Source organism: Herpailurus yagouaroundi, unplaced genomic scaffold, assembly GCF_014898765.1.
Source record: "Herpailurus yagouaroundi ecotype Mexico unplaced genomic scaffold, PumYag 160, whole genome shotgun sequence".
Taxonomy (NCBI): Eukaryota; Metazoa; Chordata; class Mammalia; order Carnivora; family Felidae; genus Herpailurus; species Herpailurus yagouaroundi.
This window is the reverse complement of record NW_024412401.1, coordinates 34690501-34710911: the sequence shown is the minus strand read 5'-3', so window position 1 is coordinate 34710911 and position 20411 is coordinate 34690501. Positions and strand designations below refer to the sequence as shown.

Here is a 20411-nt window from a genome sequence, read left to right as displayed (position 1 = left end):
TATTTATATTTATATTTATATTTATATTTATATTTATATTTATATTTTTGTGTGTGTGGTGTTTGGCTGGAATAGAGGAGTTGAGTGGCTCTTGTCTAAAAGTGTCCTAAGTTGCTAGGCGTCTGTTTCTTCATCCTTTGGCTGGAGAGAGCAGTATTTTGTTGTTTGGGGTTTTTTTTTGTCCATTCCCATTGGTGTTCTGGATTGCCAGCTTCTATAGCCCTAAGTCTGGGATATGTGAGGTAAAAGGAAGCCCAAGGGACTCACTGCCATGTTGGGCTTTGGTTCTCAAGGTCCCTAGCTGGTCTGCCTTTTTATCAGTGTCATTTTATGTTTGTTTTATATGTAACATTCAGAGGTTTTAGTTGTACCACTAGGAAGACTGAGAAAAAGTGCACCTACTCCATCTTCTCAGAAACAGATTCCTCTGCTTTTTGTGTGCATCAGATCTTCTCTAGGGACAGATTTTTCCATGTTGGTTTTATCAGTCCGACTGTGGTATTACTTTTTATGTGTTGACTTACTTAGGGACACCTTTTGTGGAAGCACAGCGGTATCAGTTTTCCCACATATTATACCCAGTGATGACTTTGTTTCTACTGAAATCAAAAGTGAAATGGAAAAAAAATAATTAAAGATCAATAAATAAAGGCTAACAATTTTAGAAAAAGCTATAGAGAAAATCTTGATTTTTTTCGGGGCGCCTGGGTGGCGCAGTCGGTTAAGTGTCCGACTTCAGCCAGGTCACGATCTCGCGATCCGTGAGTTCGAGCCCCGCGTCAGGCTCTGGGCTGATGGCTCAGAGCCTGGAGCCTGTTTCAGATTCTGTGTCTCCCTCTCTCTCTGCCCCTCCCCCGTTCATGCTGTGTCTCTCTCTGTCCCAAAAATAAATAAACGTTGAAAAAAAGAGAAAATCTTGATTTTTTGCAGTTAAGCAAAAAAGAAAAAAAAAACATTCATCAAAGCTCAAAGTTCTTAAACGATCCTTACATATAGGGAAAAATGGAAGGACTGAATCATGCCATGTGTCTGAGAATGAAATGTTACGGTCCTTCTGAATAAGTCTCCAGAAGTCACCCAAAGTGATCTTGTCACGTACCTTAACTTAAACATTGTCATTGTTCTTACTGTTCTAAGGATAAACTCCTAGGTTTCGAATGTGGCCTAACCAACCTTCATGGTTTTGGCACTCACTCTCTTTTCTGGCCTCTCTGTACTCCAGGCAGAGTGAACACGTGTATTTTCAGGCATGCTCTCTCTTGCCTCTGGGCCCGCACATGTCAATGCCTCTGTTTTGAATGCCATCGCCCTCTGCCTACACTTCTCACTGGTGTGCATGGTTCATCCGGTCTCTGAAATCGCTTTGACCAACAAAGCTTACCTGATCACCCCACTCCTGCTTCAAGTCTAGGTAGTGTCTCTCTTATGTGTTGTCATATAACATGGCACTTTACCCCTCTTAATCATCTGTGTCAAAGTGGAATGACTGTAAGGGTACAGATGGAGTTCTGTGCTATTCCCTGTCCCCTGTAGCCCATTACCTGTCATACCCTTTTCATCTCTACAGAGGGTCATGAAATTTTGCAAACATGATCACCCATCGTGTCATGATGGCAAAACAAGTTCTTCAATTGGTTATATAACTTAGAGAAGGGCAGACAGTGTCAGAGCCAGTAATAATTAGCAGAATTCTCATCCAAGGATTCTGCACTTGATCCTTCCCACCACACCCTGTTTTAATGGATGAAATGGGAGAAAGGTGATGACACAGTGAAACTTGCAATTTTATTTACACACAGATTATTCAGAAAATAATCCAAACATTTTAACATGGGAATATGGAAGGAAAAATATTGCTTCATGAGTGGACTACTTCAAGGTGCAGTGACTGGACCACACAGATATCAGAATGAATGCCAGGTGGAATAAGGGTTTTATGGAAACTCCAGAAGGAAATCATTTCAATCTATCCATTGACTCCTTTAACTGTCAAATATCTTTTAGATATTTTGGAAGATATGATTATTGCCCCAAACTTGCCTTAAAGTACCTTATCATGAAATGGAGCTATAACTATAAAGAAGTCAGAATGTGTGTCATGAACAAAGTGTTATAGCTGATCCAGTTCTAAGCAACTGAGATTGAATGAAAATTAAAATGCTGTGACATGTATGATACACAAAAGGCTATCACTGTTCTGAAAATATTTAGTTATGAAGGTAATGGGATTTTCGCCGGGTTTGAATGATAGGACTTGGACCGTTAGAAATAGGAGATACCACTGTGGAGAACAGAAAGTACAGACCCGTGATGGGGACTGGTGATAGCTTGTATGGATGGATGAACGGGCTACATCTGTGAACATAGTGGGGCTCAGAGCAAGAAAGGTAGGGAGAAGGAACTAGATTGTACTCGGGCTTGAATTCCATGCTACAGAGATGGCCTTTGGTTAACTGACAACTACAAGACATTGAAGATTTTTGAGCAGGAAAGTGGCACGTTCAAAACGATGTTACAGGAACATTAATTCGGCATCTGTGGACAGAAATCACTGAATGTAACCTAGAACAAGAGTTGTATGTATGGAGGTTACAGAATCAATCATATCCTAAAATAATTAGGTATAATTACTGTAACAACGGTGAGCATGGAAAACAACAGGTAAACACATTTCCAAACTACCAAAGATCTTAAAGCCTTATTGAAGTGAGATAGAGAATATGAGGTAAGGAAAATATCAAAGGCGGGTGTGGCCTCAGACTTTACTCGTCACTTACCACTCCTTATAAGACCACAGGGAAACAAATTTGACACTAAACACAAAACCATACTCAGAGCTTTCTTCCTTTCTTACTGCCAAGGTTGTTTTTAGATTCAACTTGCACCACTGCTCTCTTTCCTTAGGAAAGGCTAATATTCAGCAGCTATGCATTAGTCCAGTTGTAAAAGTTGTTGAGATATTGAAATACTTATGTACTGACAGGGAAACGGCTACTGCCCTAAGTCTCTTGAATTTTCCTTCACTGATCTAACCCCTTTTCCAGGGTCACTGGCGCCTATCCCATGGTCCAGCACGTGTAGAGGCAACATCTGGCAGATGGGTGGGCCTGCAGAATTCTGCGTGATGCTACAGCTAATGTCTCTTGTCAGTGATCAGTGGTCGTGCCACTGAGTTGTAATATTTTGAACATCACCCCTTCCATGGATGGTGTTTTCTCCCAAAACGTTCTCATGTTCTTCAAGCAATAGACCTACACATATTTGAATCTCAGGGGCAGATCCACCCTAAGTTCAAGTTGAAACCCTGTTGCACTGAAACTCATAGGATTTCACATTTAGATAATTGATTAATTGGTTATTTTATTTTTTTATAAGAGAACAAATCTACACCTATATTTACTTTTCAGTAAGTTTAAATCCGTGAGGGGTACAGCATCACACGGATTCTGTGGCCGTGGCCTTAGCAGGAAGACTGCTTTGTAATCTGGCATGAGCCATGCCACTGGTTTCCATGCACAGAAGTTACTTTTCCCCAGATTACTCTGGTTTTTGTCAGTTTGCCACCAGGAGTCACTGTGTTGTTCTTTGTTTTGCACACATAAGCACATCTCTTGCCTAAATAGAATTCGGTTTCATCTCGAGCATAAACACCTTCAACTTTAAGAACTGTGTGCTCCCAGCAAAAATGGCCTTGGACCACAGCCTTCCAGACATGTTTGTCATTTTAGGAGTCCTGTTCCCAGCAGGCCTCCGCAGGTTCCAAAATGGCCTGATTAATTAGTAATTTAAAAAAAAGTTAATACCCAGTGTTCATGAGAGTACAATAAGATATATACTTTTAGCCCTAATAAAGTATTTGACTTTAATTCAAATATAAAGTAATATAAATATAGAAATATAAAGTAATTCTACAATAGTCTAATGAGTTTGAAAAGTTAATACTATTTTGCTTAAGAGAAAAGATTTTCAATGGATGAAAGAAATAAGAGAACAAGATGATTGCATGAAAGTTATTTATAATTATTAAAAAACTGGATTCAACTTAAATATCAAACATTAAACCAATGTGGTTTAGCTTACAGTAAATTTTATTTTCTTCTTTATATGATTCTGAGTCATTAGCTATTTTAGAAAGAATAAACAAGGTTAAAGATAATTTTAAAATCCCCAGTGGCCTTTCCTAAAAGTGTTTGCCCACCAAGTTTTCATTATAAAACTTAGGATGATCTCACATTTCTCGTCTAGACAGTAGACACCTTAAGACAATTAAGAAGACAGAATTTTCAACCCAAAAGACCTTGTATTCTGTACTCAGCCAGGTCATATTTACGTGTGAGCATGTGTGTGTGTGTGTGTGTGTGTGTGTGTGTGTCACATATATTATTTCTTAATACATAATAATAACTTTGCTGATGCATCCTCTTTTGGACACAGTCTTTTGAGGCTTTTCGTTTTTGTTTTTTGATAGACTTGTCCTGATCCATCAGTAATCTCCTCTCTAGCCTGAGCAGGTGTTTCTATTTGCAACATGGCGTCCCGCCGCGAGTGTGCCATTTGCTCCTTTGGCACCACACAGTTACTCGAATTTAGTTGAGTCCAAATACGCTGCACTTCAGCCAAATGAGCTACCCAATGGCAGGGAGATTGACAGGCTCCTAATTCGTTTACGACAGATTCAGTTGTGCAGCATCCAAGGCAGTTAAAAGTCTCCTTATCTAATTCATTAATGAAAATCGGAAGGATCTCGGCTCTCTGGTAGAAGCGTCGTTCTTTGTATGCATGCCCATGTCCTTGTCTTGTAGTTATGACAATATTGGCTCGGCATGGGGAAAGAGAACTGGTTCTCTTCTAGGGCGGTGGATCCCTGTGCTCGAAATTTGAACAGAACTCTTTGTAGGAACATTTTCCTTATTCAGACCATATCCGTAAAGTTGAGGAGGAACATGATGTTGTAATAATAAAGAACCTTTCTCTGGGAGCCCAGACATTTGCTTGGTGCCCTTCATAGATAGAGCAGAACCGGGGTGGCACTGTCATCTACCTGAATGGGCACCCTTGGGGTGGTGTAGCACACAGCCTGAATGCAGCTGATGTAGCTACCGTACCACTATATTCTTTAAAGGAATTCGTTAACCTTTAAAGATGAGTTGTGCAAGGAAAAGAGGCTCTTAACAATTATCACAGTTTTAAAAAATTAATCTTAGATTATGTGTAAGAAGGAAGTTTATAAAATATTTGTTACTGTATAACGGATGTTATTTATTCTAGTTAAAATAGTCATCTAACAGTTTAATATTGTGGATAAGATAGAGTAGAGAGAATGGAGGCTCCCTTATATTTTACAAATTCCAAACTGGCTGATGTTTTAATTTGCATTAATCAAAGGATTCCTCTGTCAGCCGAGCAGAAGACTAATGTTAGCACAACATGATAATTTCAAGAATCACACTGCCAGTAATAGTAGCTGATAGCTGCCAAGATGTTTCTGAAAAGAGAAAGTGGTTATTTTAACAACTAAAAGAGCAATTAAGAAATAATATTTGGTACATTTCCAGGAAGGAAACATTTCATGAAAAAAAAAAAAAGAACATACCTGGCCCTTTACCACCACTTGTGAAACTTATTCAAACCATGGTTTTATTTAGTATTTTCAACTTTTGCTTGGTTTTAGATGAGGAGTTTTCCCCCTTGGGTATCAAAGAAGTTGATTACACCTCTCCCACTAGAATTGTGCAATGCCCTTAAATAGTTCTCCTAAAGTCTGTTTTCCATTATCATTATGAATTTCACAATACATTTCCAAATGTACTTTTGGATATTTTTATCCAAAACACTGTTCTCCAATGTTATAAACTCTTGATTACTCAAAACAGTTTGGAGAGTAATATTGTTAAGATTGCTTCCTTTTTATGTAATATTATTTTAAAAATAAATTGTAGAATCTGTAAACCAAATCTGATTGCTCCTATGGAAGATTTCTTTAACTTACTTTCTAGTATTTTTCTATTTCTAGAATCATCAAATGTTAGCATTGAAAAGGTCAGGGCCATCATCAGTTGTAACTTCTGTAGTTTGTAGGAAAAGAGAAGAAAGTCACTTGCCGGTGACCCTGTCCCTTGTCAGCAGAAGAGCCAAGGTTGCATGCAACTCGGTGGTCTTGACCCCAAGGTCAATGCCTTCACATCACCTGATTGTTATTCTCTTTGACTTTAGTCCTCCTTCCGCACTAACCTGCCCTGCACCTTCCAACACAGCTGTTTGCCCTTGCCCTTCTTTGATTGAGTGACTTGGTCAGGCGATGCAATGGCTAATGGCTAGGTCAGATAATTGGAAGACTCTGAACATACAAGGGCATGTTCATATTACTGACAGAGACAACTGCATATTTTACATACAGTGTGACATGTGCCAGAGCAGAGGTAAGCATGATGTACTCTGGGGGCACAGAAACGAAGGCAATGGAATCTGTCTGAAAAAGTCAGAGGAGCTGTGAAGAACGAGTTAGTCATGAAGGGTGCTGGCGGTTCACTCAGACAAAGGAGAGCTTATGCAAAGGCAAAGCTAACTGGAAGATAAAAGAGGTAATATTTGCCAAGCACCGAGCACCCACCAGGCACAACAAATCTATAAAAGATGGATAATTATCTGTTGAGAAAGTTAAGAGTTGGAGACCTTATTCTAAAATTTACTGAATGCTAACTACACGCCAGGCATTTACTCACATTATTTCTGCTAATCCTAACAACAAAATTTATAAGGGACATACTACTAATGTTATGCACAAAGAAACCAAGTCTCAGAAAAATTAAGTAATTGCTCAAACTCCCAAGTCCAGTAAACTGAGATGGAGGAGGTATGCAAGACTAGGCCCTCCTTGATTCTGAAGCAGGTTCCAACCAGGATGTGAAATTGCACTGATCCCTTGTAGGAGACAGACAGGAATGTTACAGACAGATCAAAGAGCTGTGAAGATCAGAGTGAAGAGAGAAGGCCTTACCCTGTCGGTGCAGTTTTTAGGTAGAAAGTGATTTGATCACATTTCTATTTTAGAAAGCTCTTCAGGCACAGCATTCATGGTGGAATGAAGAGAAGAAATGGAGGCCAAGAGACCAGTAAAGAGCTGTGTAAAAACCCAGATGAGAGATAATGAGTTCAGATCTAAGATAAGGCAATGCTGATGGAGGGAGGGGGGAAACGCAGAGGATTTTGGAAAGAGAAAAATCTGAAAAACATGGTTTCCATTTGGATATTGGAGAAGATAGAGGGAGAAGGAGGAACCAAAGTGATCTCCGACGTCAGAGAACCAGCAACCTTATGAAATACAGCATTTGAGACAATGACTTCCTTTTACATATAATTTTTATTTACCTTTAATTCTTTTTGCACAGGTAATACCTATTCAGTGTAGCAAAACTGGAAAATACTAGATCAACAAAAATAAACCTGAAAGTCTCGTAATTCTACCATGAATATATACCATGTATACATAACCTTAAAGATCATATCCTTGAAGTTCCCTATATGTATTTATTAACCCAAAAGGCTCATATAAAACATAGTGTTTGAAACCTGCGTTTTTTACACTCAGCTACATAATTTGAATGATTTTTCCATGTCAAGACTTGTATTTTTATGGCTACTATACCATTGGATGGAATTGTCATAAGAATTTAACAAACCCCCCATCTCTTGACGTTTGTGTTATTGCCACTGCTGAGTGTGTAAATGGTTAACAACAATTATACATATGTTTTTACTCATCTTTACTTGGAACGTATTCTCAGAAATCAAGTGATTTATCAAAAGGAGGGTTCCACTTGAGGGTTTTGGCGTCTGCCCCCAGGTTGTCCTACAGAGTAGGAGAGAATGTTTGTTCACATGCTTACTGGCAAATGACTATCAACATCCTTTAAAAATTTTGCCCAATTAAAATGTAGCCATCACTATGTATTTCTTTATTATGAGTGAGGTTAAACTGTTTATCCTGTGATTTTTGGTTATTTTCATTTCTCCTGTAGGAAATTTCTAGTTCTTGTTCTTTGTCAACTTTTCAATTGGAGTATTCATTTTTTGTCATGCATTGGATAAAGCTCTTTATGTATTAAGTTTCTATTTCTTCTTAAAGTAGTAATTTATAGGTTTTTGAAGTATTTAGTGTATCTTTGTACATCCAATGATTTTTGACCTGTAGGTCTGGCTTATTTTAGGTGTGTATCTTATCAACAGGGTTCAATTAGTCCATGAATATTATTTATGATAGCTGATGTGTTTGGGTTTTCTTCTGTCATGTTAGTTTATGCTATTCTGTTTTTAATTCTTTCTGTTATTTTTTTTTTATTTTCCTAAGGTTTTTCTATCTGTATTCTTTGGTGTGTTTTTTTTCCCTCTTCCACTGATTTGGAGGTTATACAGTCTTTTTCTGTTCATAGTTCCTTGCTTTTTTCAGGTACAAATTTGATCCTCTGTTTTTCTTTAGGCTTTATCATATCAATGTACCTAAAAAGAAATGCGAACCCCCCCTTGTTCCTCTTTCCACTCATCTCCCAATTTCTCTCATATTTTAAACCTTTCTTCTTTATATTATGCAGATTATTTTCTTCTTTAGATCATATGTCTTTCTTTTTTAAAAGAAGTTTATTTATTTTGAGAGAGAGAGAGAGAGAGAGGAGGAGGGGCAGAGAGAGAGGGAGAGAGAGAATCCCAAGCAGGCTCTGCACTGTCAGCTCAGAGCCCAGTGTGGGGCTCAATCCCGTGAACCATGTTCTGAGACACTTTTCAAAGTGATTCAAAGTACAAAATGTACACTACGTGAATACACACATATTCCAGACTTTGTGCCTCTAAATACAGCCCATAAAGGTATGGCTTCATGACTTAAAAAACTAAAGGTACTAAAATGAGATTCTGCTTCTTAGCTGGAAAACCACAGGATCTATAGATCAAGAGTCAAACACTTAACTGACTGAGCCACCTATGCACCCCAGATCATCTATCTTTCTTTTTAAAAAGATAGATATTTTTATTATTTTTTTTAAATTTTTTTTTCAACGTTTATTTATTTTTGGGACAGAGAGAGACAGAGCATGAACGGGGGAGGGGCAGAGAGAGAGGGAGACACAGAATCGGAAACAGGCTCCAGGCTCTGAGCCATCAGCCCAGAGCCTGACGCGGGGCTCGAACTCACGGACCGCGAGATCGTGACCTGGCTGAAGTCGGACGCTTAACCGACTGCGCCACCCAGGCGCCCCAAAGATAGATATTTTTAAATAGATAGATTTTAAATAGATTTTTTTCATTTTTGCAATTTCAGCAAGATATTTAGTGATTTACTGTATGTTTTACTGGTTTCTTGATCTCAAGCTGTTTGCTAAATACCATTTTTCCCATGCTTGAGTTTTTAATTTTGATTTCTTTTCAGTCACTGAAATGTGTCTTTATTTCCAGAAGCTATGCATATCCTGGAATGTCTTTCTCTTCCTCATATTTACCAATAGCTTGCCTAGATATAGAATTCGGGGCTGATAATATTTTTTCCACATAGCTATATATCTTATTTCCATTATTTCTCCTGCCTTTTGTTTTTGCACAGGAGAAATGGAATATCAGTTTGATTTTGCATTTATAAATGCTTGCTTTTCTTTCCTAGATGCTTGCTATACTTTTCTTTTATCCTGGGTGTCAATCACTTTTTGTTAATTTCACCTGAAACTTGAGGGTTTGTTTTTTTTTTTGCACTAAATCTTCAAGTAAGGAATATATTCTCGTGTTAATATCACAACTAGTACTTTTCCTAGGTGTACTTAGTTCTGTTGTTATGGAATTTTATGGCTTCTTTTTACTGTCTCAAAGAAGTTTAATTTTGCTGTTACAGTTTGTATTTTCTTCTCCATCTCAGTGTTCGTCTTAATCATTTTCTCCTACAGCTGCTGACTTCTGTTTATAGGAGACCATGTTCAGGGTGCCTGAATTGTTCAGTCGGTTGAGCATCTCACTCTTGATTTTGGCTTAGGTCATGATCCCAGGGCCATGGGATCAAGCCCCACGTCAGGCTCTGTGCTGAGTGTGGAGCCTGCTTAGGATTCTTTGCTTCTCCCTTTGGCCCTCTCTCCTGCTTGCACTGTCTTTCTCTCCCTCTCTCTTAAATAAAATTTTAAAATAATAATAATAAAAAAATAAAGGAGACCATGTTGTCTTGCATCTTCTTGAAGACTGGTGCAAATATTTACTGAACTTTTCCTAGAAAGAAATACTCAGTAATATGAATAATTCAATAATAATTCGACATTTAATACTGTGATGCTTTGATTGCAATGTTCTCTTTCTGCTGAGCTATTTTTCATAAGTCACATATCATTATAACTATTTTTATAATGTTTCTCTCAGTCTTAAATACTGTCACAGATCTAGCCAGTCCTAGAATTTTCTACTAAATATCACGGGGAAATGTTACCTTCTGTTTATAAATATAATCAAGAATTTCAGAAGCATGGTTATTTTTTCTAATAATTACATTATGTTGTGAATCTTGTCTCTTTTATATTTTTACCCTATTCTAGTGGTTAAAACAAGGACTACAGCATCCAAGAGACCTGGTTTTAAGACACAGCAAGTGTAGTGGTAAAGAATCTGGACTCTGGATACAAACTATCCAGGTTCAAATCTCAGCTTTGCCACTTACTGTGTAACTTTGGCAAGTTATTTAACCTCTTACTGCCTTGGTTTTCTCACCTATAAAAGGAAATTAATAATATTAGTTACTTCATAGGTCTTTAAGGAGATATAAAAAGTTAATATTTATAAAATATGTAGAACAGTCCCTGGGACATAGTAAGTACCATATAAATATTTACTTTAAAATTCTAGCTCTACCCTTCCTCTCAATTTTGTTGTAAACCATATATATATATATTTTTTTTAAATAAATAAGCCAGACCTTATCTTCTCAGAAACAGAGCTTAAACAAATGACAACAGGAAGGGTAAAGGAATGTGCTACCATTTAGAAATATGTGACTTGCTAATTAAGAACAAGATAAATGTAACTTTGATTTTTTTGTCATAAAAATGTAGCAAACCAATGTTAACTACTAAAGAAAAAATTCTAGCTGTATTACCTCCTCAGGAACTTCACTCAAGTCAGCAAATCTCTCTAAGCCTCCATTGTCTCATCTTTAAGGTGGCAAAATACTAATAAAATTAATGCACATATTAATAACACTATTAATACTATTGACTAATACTTTATAGACTGAGATGATTTATATAAAATAGTATCACAAGTATATATTACCTGTTTATACTATTTTTAAAATTATTTTCTTAATGTCAGCACAGAGCCTGATGCAGGCTCAAACCCACGAACCCACAAACACACGAGATGGTGACCTGAGCCGAAGTCAGAAGCTTAACCACTGAGCCACCCAGCCGACGCCTTTTGGCAATTTCCTTACTCAATTTTGAGTTATTTTGTACTAGATGTGTAACTCCAGAGAGTAAGTCACAGATTCAAAGTGACATTGTCAGTAAAGAGCGTGTGTATGTGTGTGTGTGTGTGTGTGTGTGTGAGAGAGAGAGAGAGAGAGAGAGAGAGAGAGAGAGAGAGAGAGAGAGAGAATGAATGAGATTTTCTGAGCCAGGGACAGCAGGGTCTTAATAATTCTTTTTTCTTCCAAGGGCCTATTTCCCACCAGTTGGATTATTTCCCTCTTTTACTTTCTTCTATCCTTAGACAAGTGCTTTGAACAGAAACAATGGGCTCCTTGGTTTTTGCGTATTTGGCTCTTCTCCTCTGCTGGCAGACGATCCCAGAGTGTAGTAGGGGAGGTGGGGCTGCACAGGTGGGGGTAGGAGTATTTATTAAGAATTTTTATATGTCCTGTGTCACTGATTCCTTTTAGTCCCTTAACATGTGTCGTTGTTTTGCTTTTTCCCACAAATAAGCCCAGGCATCTCATGCTGGGTTGTGTTGTAATCGTAACTAACTGTGGGACTGAAGAGGCCACATCCTAACCTGTAAATAACAAACTACATTATTCTTTAAAAAAAGAATCTCTGCTTCTGTCCTTGCTTGAATTATACTATTATTTGTATGGAAAGCTATTATTGGGATTTTTTTCTGCCTACTTAGTCTCAAAAATGTCAACTATCACTTACCATCAATTAATATAAAATGGACTTCCCCAGCTTGCCCGTCAGGGACATACAAACCAGAAGGTTCTCCAGGAGGAATCAGCACTTGCCTTCCGTGTCCTGATGAAAATCACACCTCTCCACCTGGAAGTACGTCCCTGGAAGACTGTGTCTGCAAGGAGGGATATCGGGCATCCGGCCAGACCTGTGAAGGTAAGCCTCCCACATTTGGCAAATGGGAAATACAAAAGCTGATCTCTTAAGAAAAATGATGCTGATATTTCCATCCAGTTTATTTTAAATGATCTCTAATAATCCTTTCTCTAATCTTATTTGGGGGAAGTTCTTTTTTTTTTCTTTTAATTATAACCATAGGCACCAAGGTGGCTATATTTTTTAAAAATATTTTTTAATGTTTGTTTTATTTTTTATTTTTGAGAGAGAGAGAGAGAGAGAGAGAGAGACAGCATGAGCGGAGGAGAGGCAGACACACACACATACACACACACACGCGCGCGCGTGCGCGGAGAATCCGAAGCAGGCTCCAGGCTCTGAGCTGTCAGCACAGAGCCTGACATGGGGCCCAAACTCACGAACCATGAGATTATAACCTGAGCTGAAGTCAGACACTCTACTGACAGAGCCACCCAGGTGCCCCCCTTTGCTTTTACTAAGTAGCATTTCTTATTAATGCATACACCCATATCTTGCTCCAGAGAAAATAGATCTGGATCTATTATAGATCAGAGACCCCAATAACTATGAAACCAGAAAGATTTAGTACTTGAAAAAGATCTAAATATGAATCTAACAGCCACAAATTTAACAAAAAATATAACAAATGAGCTAGTTTGGGCTCTGGTGATATTTATATCCATTTAAGAGAATGTGTTTATGAGTAAAGTGTCTTGATATTATTCATATCAAAAATTAAAACTGTGTAATTAGCCTGTAACGTGTACAAGAGGCTGTGGCTCTTGGGATTTGTAGCAAACATACTTTGTTGAATTTATTCTTTGTTTTATGCCACCTTAATTAAGGAGGAAAATAGGGGCGCCTGGGAGGCTCAGTTGGTTAAGCGTCCAACTTCAGCTCAGGTCATGATCTCATAGTTCGTGAGTTCAGGCCCCACATTGGGTTCTGTGTTGACAGCTCAGAGCCTGGAGCCTGCTTTGGATTCTGTGTCTCCCTCTCTCTCTCTCTGCCCTCCGCCTCTAATGCTCTGTCCCTGTCTCTCTCTCAAAAATAAATAAATATTAAATAAAAGAAGGAAAATAGGTTATGACCTATGAAGATCAAGAACTAGAAAATTTCATATCCACATAGATGTCAAAATAAAACATTTTTAGGGCTTAAAATATATTTAGTCTGTTTAAAAAATTGGAAGTAAATACATACCTAATAGGAGTGAGATGTAAGGGTTCTTCTTTCAAATATGCACTTAGAAATTGAGATGCAGTAAATTGGAATGATGTGGGTAATTTAGCTGTGTGTGTAAAATGTCCTCTTAAACAAACACAGGAAAGGAGGCCGTTTCATAGGCAAAAGGCTAATTTTGCTTTTTTATTTTCTTTCTGTAAATGTTAGTTGTCCACTGCCCTGCCCTGAGGCCTCCCAAAAACGGTTACTTTATCCAGAACACTTGCAACAACCACTTCAATGCAGCCTGTGGGGTCCGATGTAACCCTGGATTTGACCTCGTGGGAAGCAGCATCCTTCTGTGTCTACCCAATGGTTTGTGGTCCGGTTCAGAGAGCTCCTGCAGAGGTATGCAAACTGCCAGTTCACATTGTTTATTGATTGCCTTGCTTGATTTCCTTGACTTAACCTTTAATGGACCAGTGAAGTTCTTTGTATCTTTTGATTTCATAGACCACAGACCACAGAAAGAGAAAAAAATTATAGGGACATTGCAAGTCAGAACTACTAAGTTCAATTGACCACATCATCGTAAACTATGCCCTCTATGTTTCTTTTATGAACAGACAGAGAGCAAAGAAAGGGCCTTCCTGGGAAGGAAATGGACAGGTTACCCCAAACCTCAGATTTCAAGCAGCCAAAATAGGGTGCCAAGGAGAGGGTTAGAATGAGGGCTTTGAGGACTCATGTGATTGGAGGACTCAGGGAGCCACATGAGGGTCCGGCAGTGGGAGCAGTGAGCCAACTTGTATGTCTCCAGCCTTTGCTTGGAATAGACAGTGTGCTGTAGAGAGTGGGGATTTGCCAAAGTGAGATCACAGAGTCTAGTCAGGCCAATAGAAATGGGGACTGCACCTCGAGTAGAAGCAGAGGCTCCCACATCACACAGAGAAAAGACAAATATTATGGTAGCTTAGTTCACCTCCACTCTCGCCATCTGTAGGATCTCCTTTCCTTCTTCTTACAACTATGACACACAACTTCCTAAGGTTTCACAAGTAGGGTTGGAAAAGACGGCTATCTAAGAAAAGAGGGGAACAAGCCAAAGGCCTTGAGAATCCCTCCTTTTCAAGCTTCTGAATACAGTATTCACCCGCTACCTAGAGTTGCCAGATGATATACAGGGGACACCCAGCGAGAAGAGAATTTTAGATAAACAACAACTTTTAGTGTAAGTGAGTCCCATGCAAGATGTGGGATTTACTTATACTAAAAATGAGGTGTTGATTTTCCAAAACTCAAATTTAACTGGATCTCCTCATTTGTTTGTTTGCTTTGCTAAATCTGGCAACCTCACCCCCCACCACATCCCCCAGGCATCCTTTGGCAATACACTTTGCTGAGGATTTGACTGCTCCAGGACCCCACATCACACAGCTCACTGGAGTACGGTAAGGAGTTTTCTCTTGGCTCTTGCACTCATAAGGGAAGCCCACCTACTCAGACTCAGGTCGTTTGTGAGCCACAGGAGACAACCACTGTGGTTATCACCTACCGGTTTTTACCATCTGCAAGTATGAGTCTGCTTAACTCAGGTCCCAACCCGTCCTCTTCTGTGTACCTACAAAAAAAGAAGCACGCCTGTGCTGAGGTGGCTCAGTTAAGCCTCCAACTTCGGCTCAGGTCATGATCTTGCGGTTCATGAGTTCGAGCCCCACGTCAGGCTCCGTGCTGACAGCTTGGAGCCTAGAGCCTGCTTCGGATTCTGTGTCTCCCTCTCTGTCTCTGCCCCTGCCCTGCTTGTGCTCTCTCCCTGTCTCTCAAAAAAAAAAAAAAAAAATAATAATAATAATAATAAACATTAAAAAAAAATAGGAAGAAATCAGCAAAATTGAACAAGAGAGTCCTGAAAGAAAAGGGAAACAAATGGAATCACTGAGATTCTAAGGCAACTACAGTGCTTAAATAAGGCCAGGATTCCAAGAAATAGGAGATCTCTGAAAACAAAAGGATTTCTTAAGAGGAAATAAAAGTTTGCAGACGCAATGAATAGATGTAGTTAAAAGCCAAATTAATAAGTTACAAAATCAACTCAAGAAACACTTCTGAAAGGGGCGCCTGGGTGGCTCAGTTGGTTAAGCCTCCGACTTCAGCTCGGGTCATGATCTCACAGTTTATGTGTTTGAGTCCCGCGTCGGGCTCTGTGCTGACAGCTCAGAGCCTGGAGCCTGCTTCAGATCGTGTGTCTCCCTCTCTTTCTGCTGCTCCCCTGCTTGTTTTCTCTCTCTCTCTCTCTCAAAAATAAATAAACATTAAAAATTTTAAAAAAAGAAACTCTTCTGAAAGGAAAGCAGAGTTTCAAAGATTAAAAAAATATAAAATGATAACGTGACATGAGAATAGTCCCGGGAAATAGACTCTTTTCATATTTGGAACCTAGAGAGAGAGTGGAATGAAAGAGAACATAGCCCCAAGCGGAAATCTTGAAAATATATGCAACGAACATCTTTGATATTCAGTTTAAGATCACTTAATGAGTGCTAGAAAAAAAATTATTGAAAGCAGATCCATGTCTGGAAAGAATCGTAGTGAAATTTGTGAATGTGTTGGAAAAATAGAAAATTGTGCCTGTTTCACAGTTAGAAATAAATAATGTTACCTACAGAGGAAAGAGAATCAGACTTGAGCCTCTTATTAGCCATTCTAAATATGAGAAGATAAGGGTATGTTGCCAGGAGTCTGAGAGAAAAGAATCAGACCCTAGATTTCTGAGCTCAGATCAGCTACTGTTTTATGTGGGAAGGCCAAGGAAAGACATTTTCAGTCATGCAGTCTCAAATGGTAAAAAAGCCACGTCCCATGCCTGAAAAAGTTAATCGCAGAAAGCCTCTTAGATATATTCCTATAAAGTCAACAGTTATTAGCTCTGTGTAAAATCACTACCCCTCCTTCCAAATACATCATGGCAGAGGGTGGAAAACATTACATTTTAACTTTTCCACTTGCCGGTCTTCCAAAGAAGAGTGAGAAAAGCAGGTAGACGACGCCTTCAGGGTAAGGTCCACCCCCTGCCTCTTTACCCTCCACAGTCTACGCCCTGAGCCTCAAATCCTACACTAAAGCCATAAGAAATGGCCATGTCCTCTAGGGAAGCCATCCTTTGACAAGTTGTTACCACAGCTTTGCGTGCCTGATGGCCCTGAATTTGCTCTTTGTCTCTCTATATAAACCCTCTGCTGTCATCAGACTTCTCAGCCTGGACGGGATGACCTCAACTTCTGTACGTGTGTCCACGCATCCGTTCTCCCCTCATTCTAGAGCCTGTGCTCTGTGTGTCAGGCTCAGTCAAGGAGGCACAGTGACCACGAGTGTCATGGGATGAGGGATCTGTTTTAGGAATTGGACCTTATGCAATTTTGAAAGGAGCTGAAGGCAAACTGAAGATCTAGAAGAGAAGTTGGAGCATCGGAGGTATTTCTACCAACTCAGTCTATGAGACCAAGCCTGCCCTGCTGCTGGGGTGGGACTGAAAAGGAGAAATGCGTTGAGAGGTCTTAGAGAAGCTTTCCATGGTTCCACAGCCAAGAGCCTGGCAGCAAGCTTGGGGCTTCCTCAGGCCAACACAGTCAACAATTGGGACATGGAATAGAGGCAAGCAAAGACAAGCTGGGATCCGTGGGACATGTCTACATTTGTCCATCACCGTGTCTGGCTACAGTGGCCCAGGCTGCTTTCCAAAACCCAGGGCACGTTCTTCTTCTGACCAACCCTAGCCTGGCCTTATAGTAAGGGGAGTCTGACAGCTTGTTTCCCAGCTTAACCAACTCCATATAATACAAACCAACACACTTAACTTTTATTAATCAGCTTGTCTGTCACCTCTGATAGACTGAGTTCTTTATGAGCACAGAATGTATCTTTTCTTCTCAACCCTTAGTTATACCTCTGGTGAATGATCAAGAACTTGATCATTAGATGTATTGGTAAGTCCATTGATAAATAGATATACTGATGGTCGGACTGCGTCACTTCCTATTATGCATTCACATTGTTAAAGAGCATTCTTGTTCTTATTTATGTGATTTCAGTTGATATTCCAATGTAAACAAAACAATGTTAAAGATTAAAATATCCCTGTAGTTTCATTCCCAAAGCTACCACATAACTTACCAGTGTACAAAGCTGTCCCGAATGAAGATATCTACTCCCTTCCTCTGGCGCATCATTTGTGACTTTAATTACTTGAGATATTGCTCTTTGAAAATATATACCATATCTCATTAATTATAAAACACTTTCCCCCATATTTTAACGTCTCTAAAAACTCAGATGTACCTTAAAGTCAGTGGCATGAAATCCTTTCATAGATATTACTGTTTCTTTATTAGTGGCACATAAAATAACGGTGTGCCTCACAAATGGGGCATCTGGCATTCAATGAAATATGACAGCTGCATTGGGATTCACTTCTGTTTCAGGGCGGATAACTGGAGAAAGTTGTATTTTACATTTCCAGGTGAAATCTAATGGTACGAACAGAATCGTTTTAGTTATGTCATCTCTTTCTTGCACATCTTCCTGAAATCGAGACAGAAATGAAAGAGCAGTTTAAAATGTAAAGCCTTTTACAAATTTCATTTTGCATCATTAATGTTTTATAGTGTTAAGTAATGCTTAATAGGCTTGAGCCTTCCTCCTCCTCTGTACTCATCATAAAGCATTTATACTTTTTGTTCAATTTTCTCTGAATTATACATTTATTGCTAAACTAGGAAGGGTTTTTTTGTGTGTGGTTTCCTAATGATAACTAAGCCACAACATCACAGTAAATTAAATTTTGCGATAGCAGGTTTCCTCAGAAAATGGCTCACACAACAATAAGGATCCTACACTTAATATCAGATTTATTTTATTTTCAGTATAGATGCTATCACAATTTGGGTTTGACAGGAATTATTTATATGGGTGGAAATCTAATTAGTCTTTAAAATCAGAACCAGAGCAGGTCTCACAGTGTCTACTTCTTAGTAGACTGTATTCTTGAAATGATTGCTATTTTCTAAAAAGACCAAATGAGCATTTAAAGTTGCTTTGACATGAATGTGAATCAAGAAACGTTTATTGCACAATTTGTCAGCTTGTTGAAATAAAAAAAAAATTTTATTGAAACTAATAAATGAACATGTTCCTATTAAGAATGATAATAAATGGTCATTCCTGGTTGAAAAGGAGCATAAAATGTTTAAGGGCTAACTAGGAATCCTTGCATATGCTTTGTTTTCTCAGAGGAGCAATCAAAGTTTATTGAAAGCAACATTTGAGAAGCAATATAATTTGTATATGTATGAAACACCAACTCTAATTTACTATCAGTACTCTTGAGAGATGTTGCGAATCCATTTCATTTTGAGTGGGAAAGCTGGAGTGATTTCATCAGTGTTTTAAATCTAAAAGCAGTTGTTTAAAATATGGCTTTCCAGATTTTATACATTTTGATCATAGGGATTTATCTTACCTTTTAATTCCACGTGGCACTTGGCATTGTGTTACATATGGTGGTCACACTGAGTAAAAACCAAACTGTGGAAGGCAAAATATTTCTATGCCCTTGATGCACTCAGCAATGATTCTACTTACATGATGGGCACATTCAATAAAAATCAAGATGTGGAAGGCAAAATGTGTCTACTCATTTGTCATTAGTAGTTGATTTCGGTCCAAGCCATCTCAGGGATTGAAAGGCAAAGGCTTATGGTTTAACTTCTAATTTGATTTTTGTCTTTTCTCTAAGAATGATCAATCCTAAATATATATTTAATGCACCCAATATTTATGCTCTGCCGACCAATATCATTTGAATGGGTTCCTTCAGAATAGATCCTGCCAAGCGGTGACGTCAGTTGAATATGCACTGAATGTTTTGCCCCAACTTCATTTCCTATTATTATAAAGTTAAGCTTTCATCATAAATATATGCTTGATATGAAAAACTGCAAAATACAGAAATGTGGAAGAAAGAAAAATGCATCCTACCCAGAGTCCTCCAAAACATTCTGAGTCCCAAATGATTTTGTTCAAGAATATTTAGAGATTGTTATGTTGTCTTCAGGCCTTTAGTGTTGCAGAAGTGCTATTGTTGATAGTAGAACTTTGTTCCTCTGTAGGGGTTATTTTTTTGTGCTATTCCTGATGCTTGTAAGTTTTTATCTGTGAGCACGTGAGTTTATGTGACCATCCTTTGGCATATCTAGCAGAAACGCACCCTCTTTTCCTCTCTGTATTTCTGTTTACGACAGGGATGTCCATGCTGTCTGACAGGACAAATTTCCACAGGGCTGGACAGCCTCCCCGCTCTCTCTTTCTTCCCCTTTCCCTTCTTCCTACCTTACCTTCTCCTCCCTATTTTTCAGCTTCCTCTCCCTCCTCTACACTGTCCTTCATATCCCCTTTCTCTTTTCTGTCCTCCCCTCCTTCTCTTCCCTTTCTTCTCTCTTCTTATTCTCCCATTTCCTTTCTCCTTTTCCCTTGCCCTCCTTCCCCTGATTGGAAATCTGAAGGGAGTGGGTTTAAGCTAGAACTGGAGAAAAAGAAGTAGGGAGAATATAAATTCTTTAGAGATGATTTTATCTACAGAACACACAACATATTGGAGAGCCCAGTAGGGTACAGAAACTGATGGAGTTGAAGCCCTTCAGCGAGTGATCCAAGAAGACAGGAGGTTGTTGCCAGAGGGTGGGATGTTAGCTTGGTGATGGCAAGGTCTAGAGGATAAGGCAATGAAATAGGTGAAGGATTTGGTTATTGCAGGAAAGGAGGTGAAGAATATGACCCCACAATACTGGAATGATCATCTACACAGACAATGAAATCATCAATATGTGTGTGTGTGTGTGTGTGTGTGTGTGTGTGTGTGTGTGTGTGTGT

The 20411-nt window shown here is 38.9% G+C and overlaps 1 protein-coding gene across 2 annotated transcripts in view; it reads left to right on the top strand.

The window, feature by feature from the left end:
- Positions 1-20411, top strand: part of SVEP1 (sushi, von Willebrand factor type A, EGF and pentraxin domain containing 1) — a 199121-nt gene that overhangs the window by 46806 nt on the left and 131904 nt on the right. For both annotated transcript variants that reach the window (XM_040481945.1, XM_040481944.1), the window contains exons 5-6: positions 12183-12341; positions 13716-13895. In XM_040481945.1, coding sequence (XP_040337879.1) covers positions 12183-12341; positions 13716-13895 — 339 coding nt within the window. The remainder of the gene's footprint in view (positions 1-12182; positions 12342-13715; positions 13896-20411) is intronic.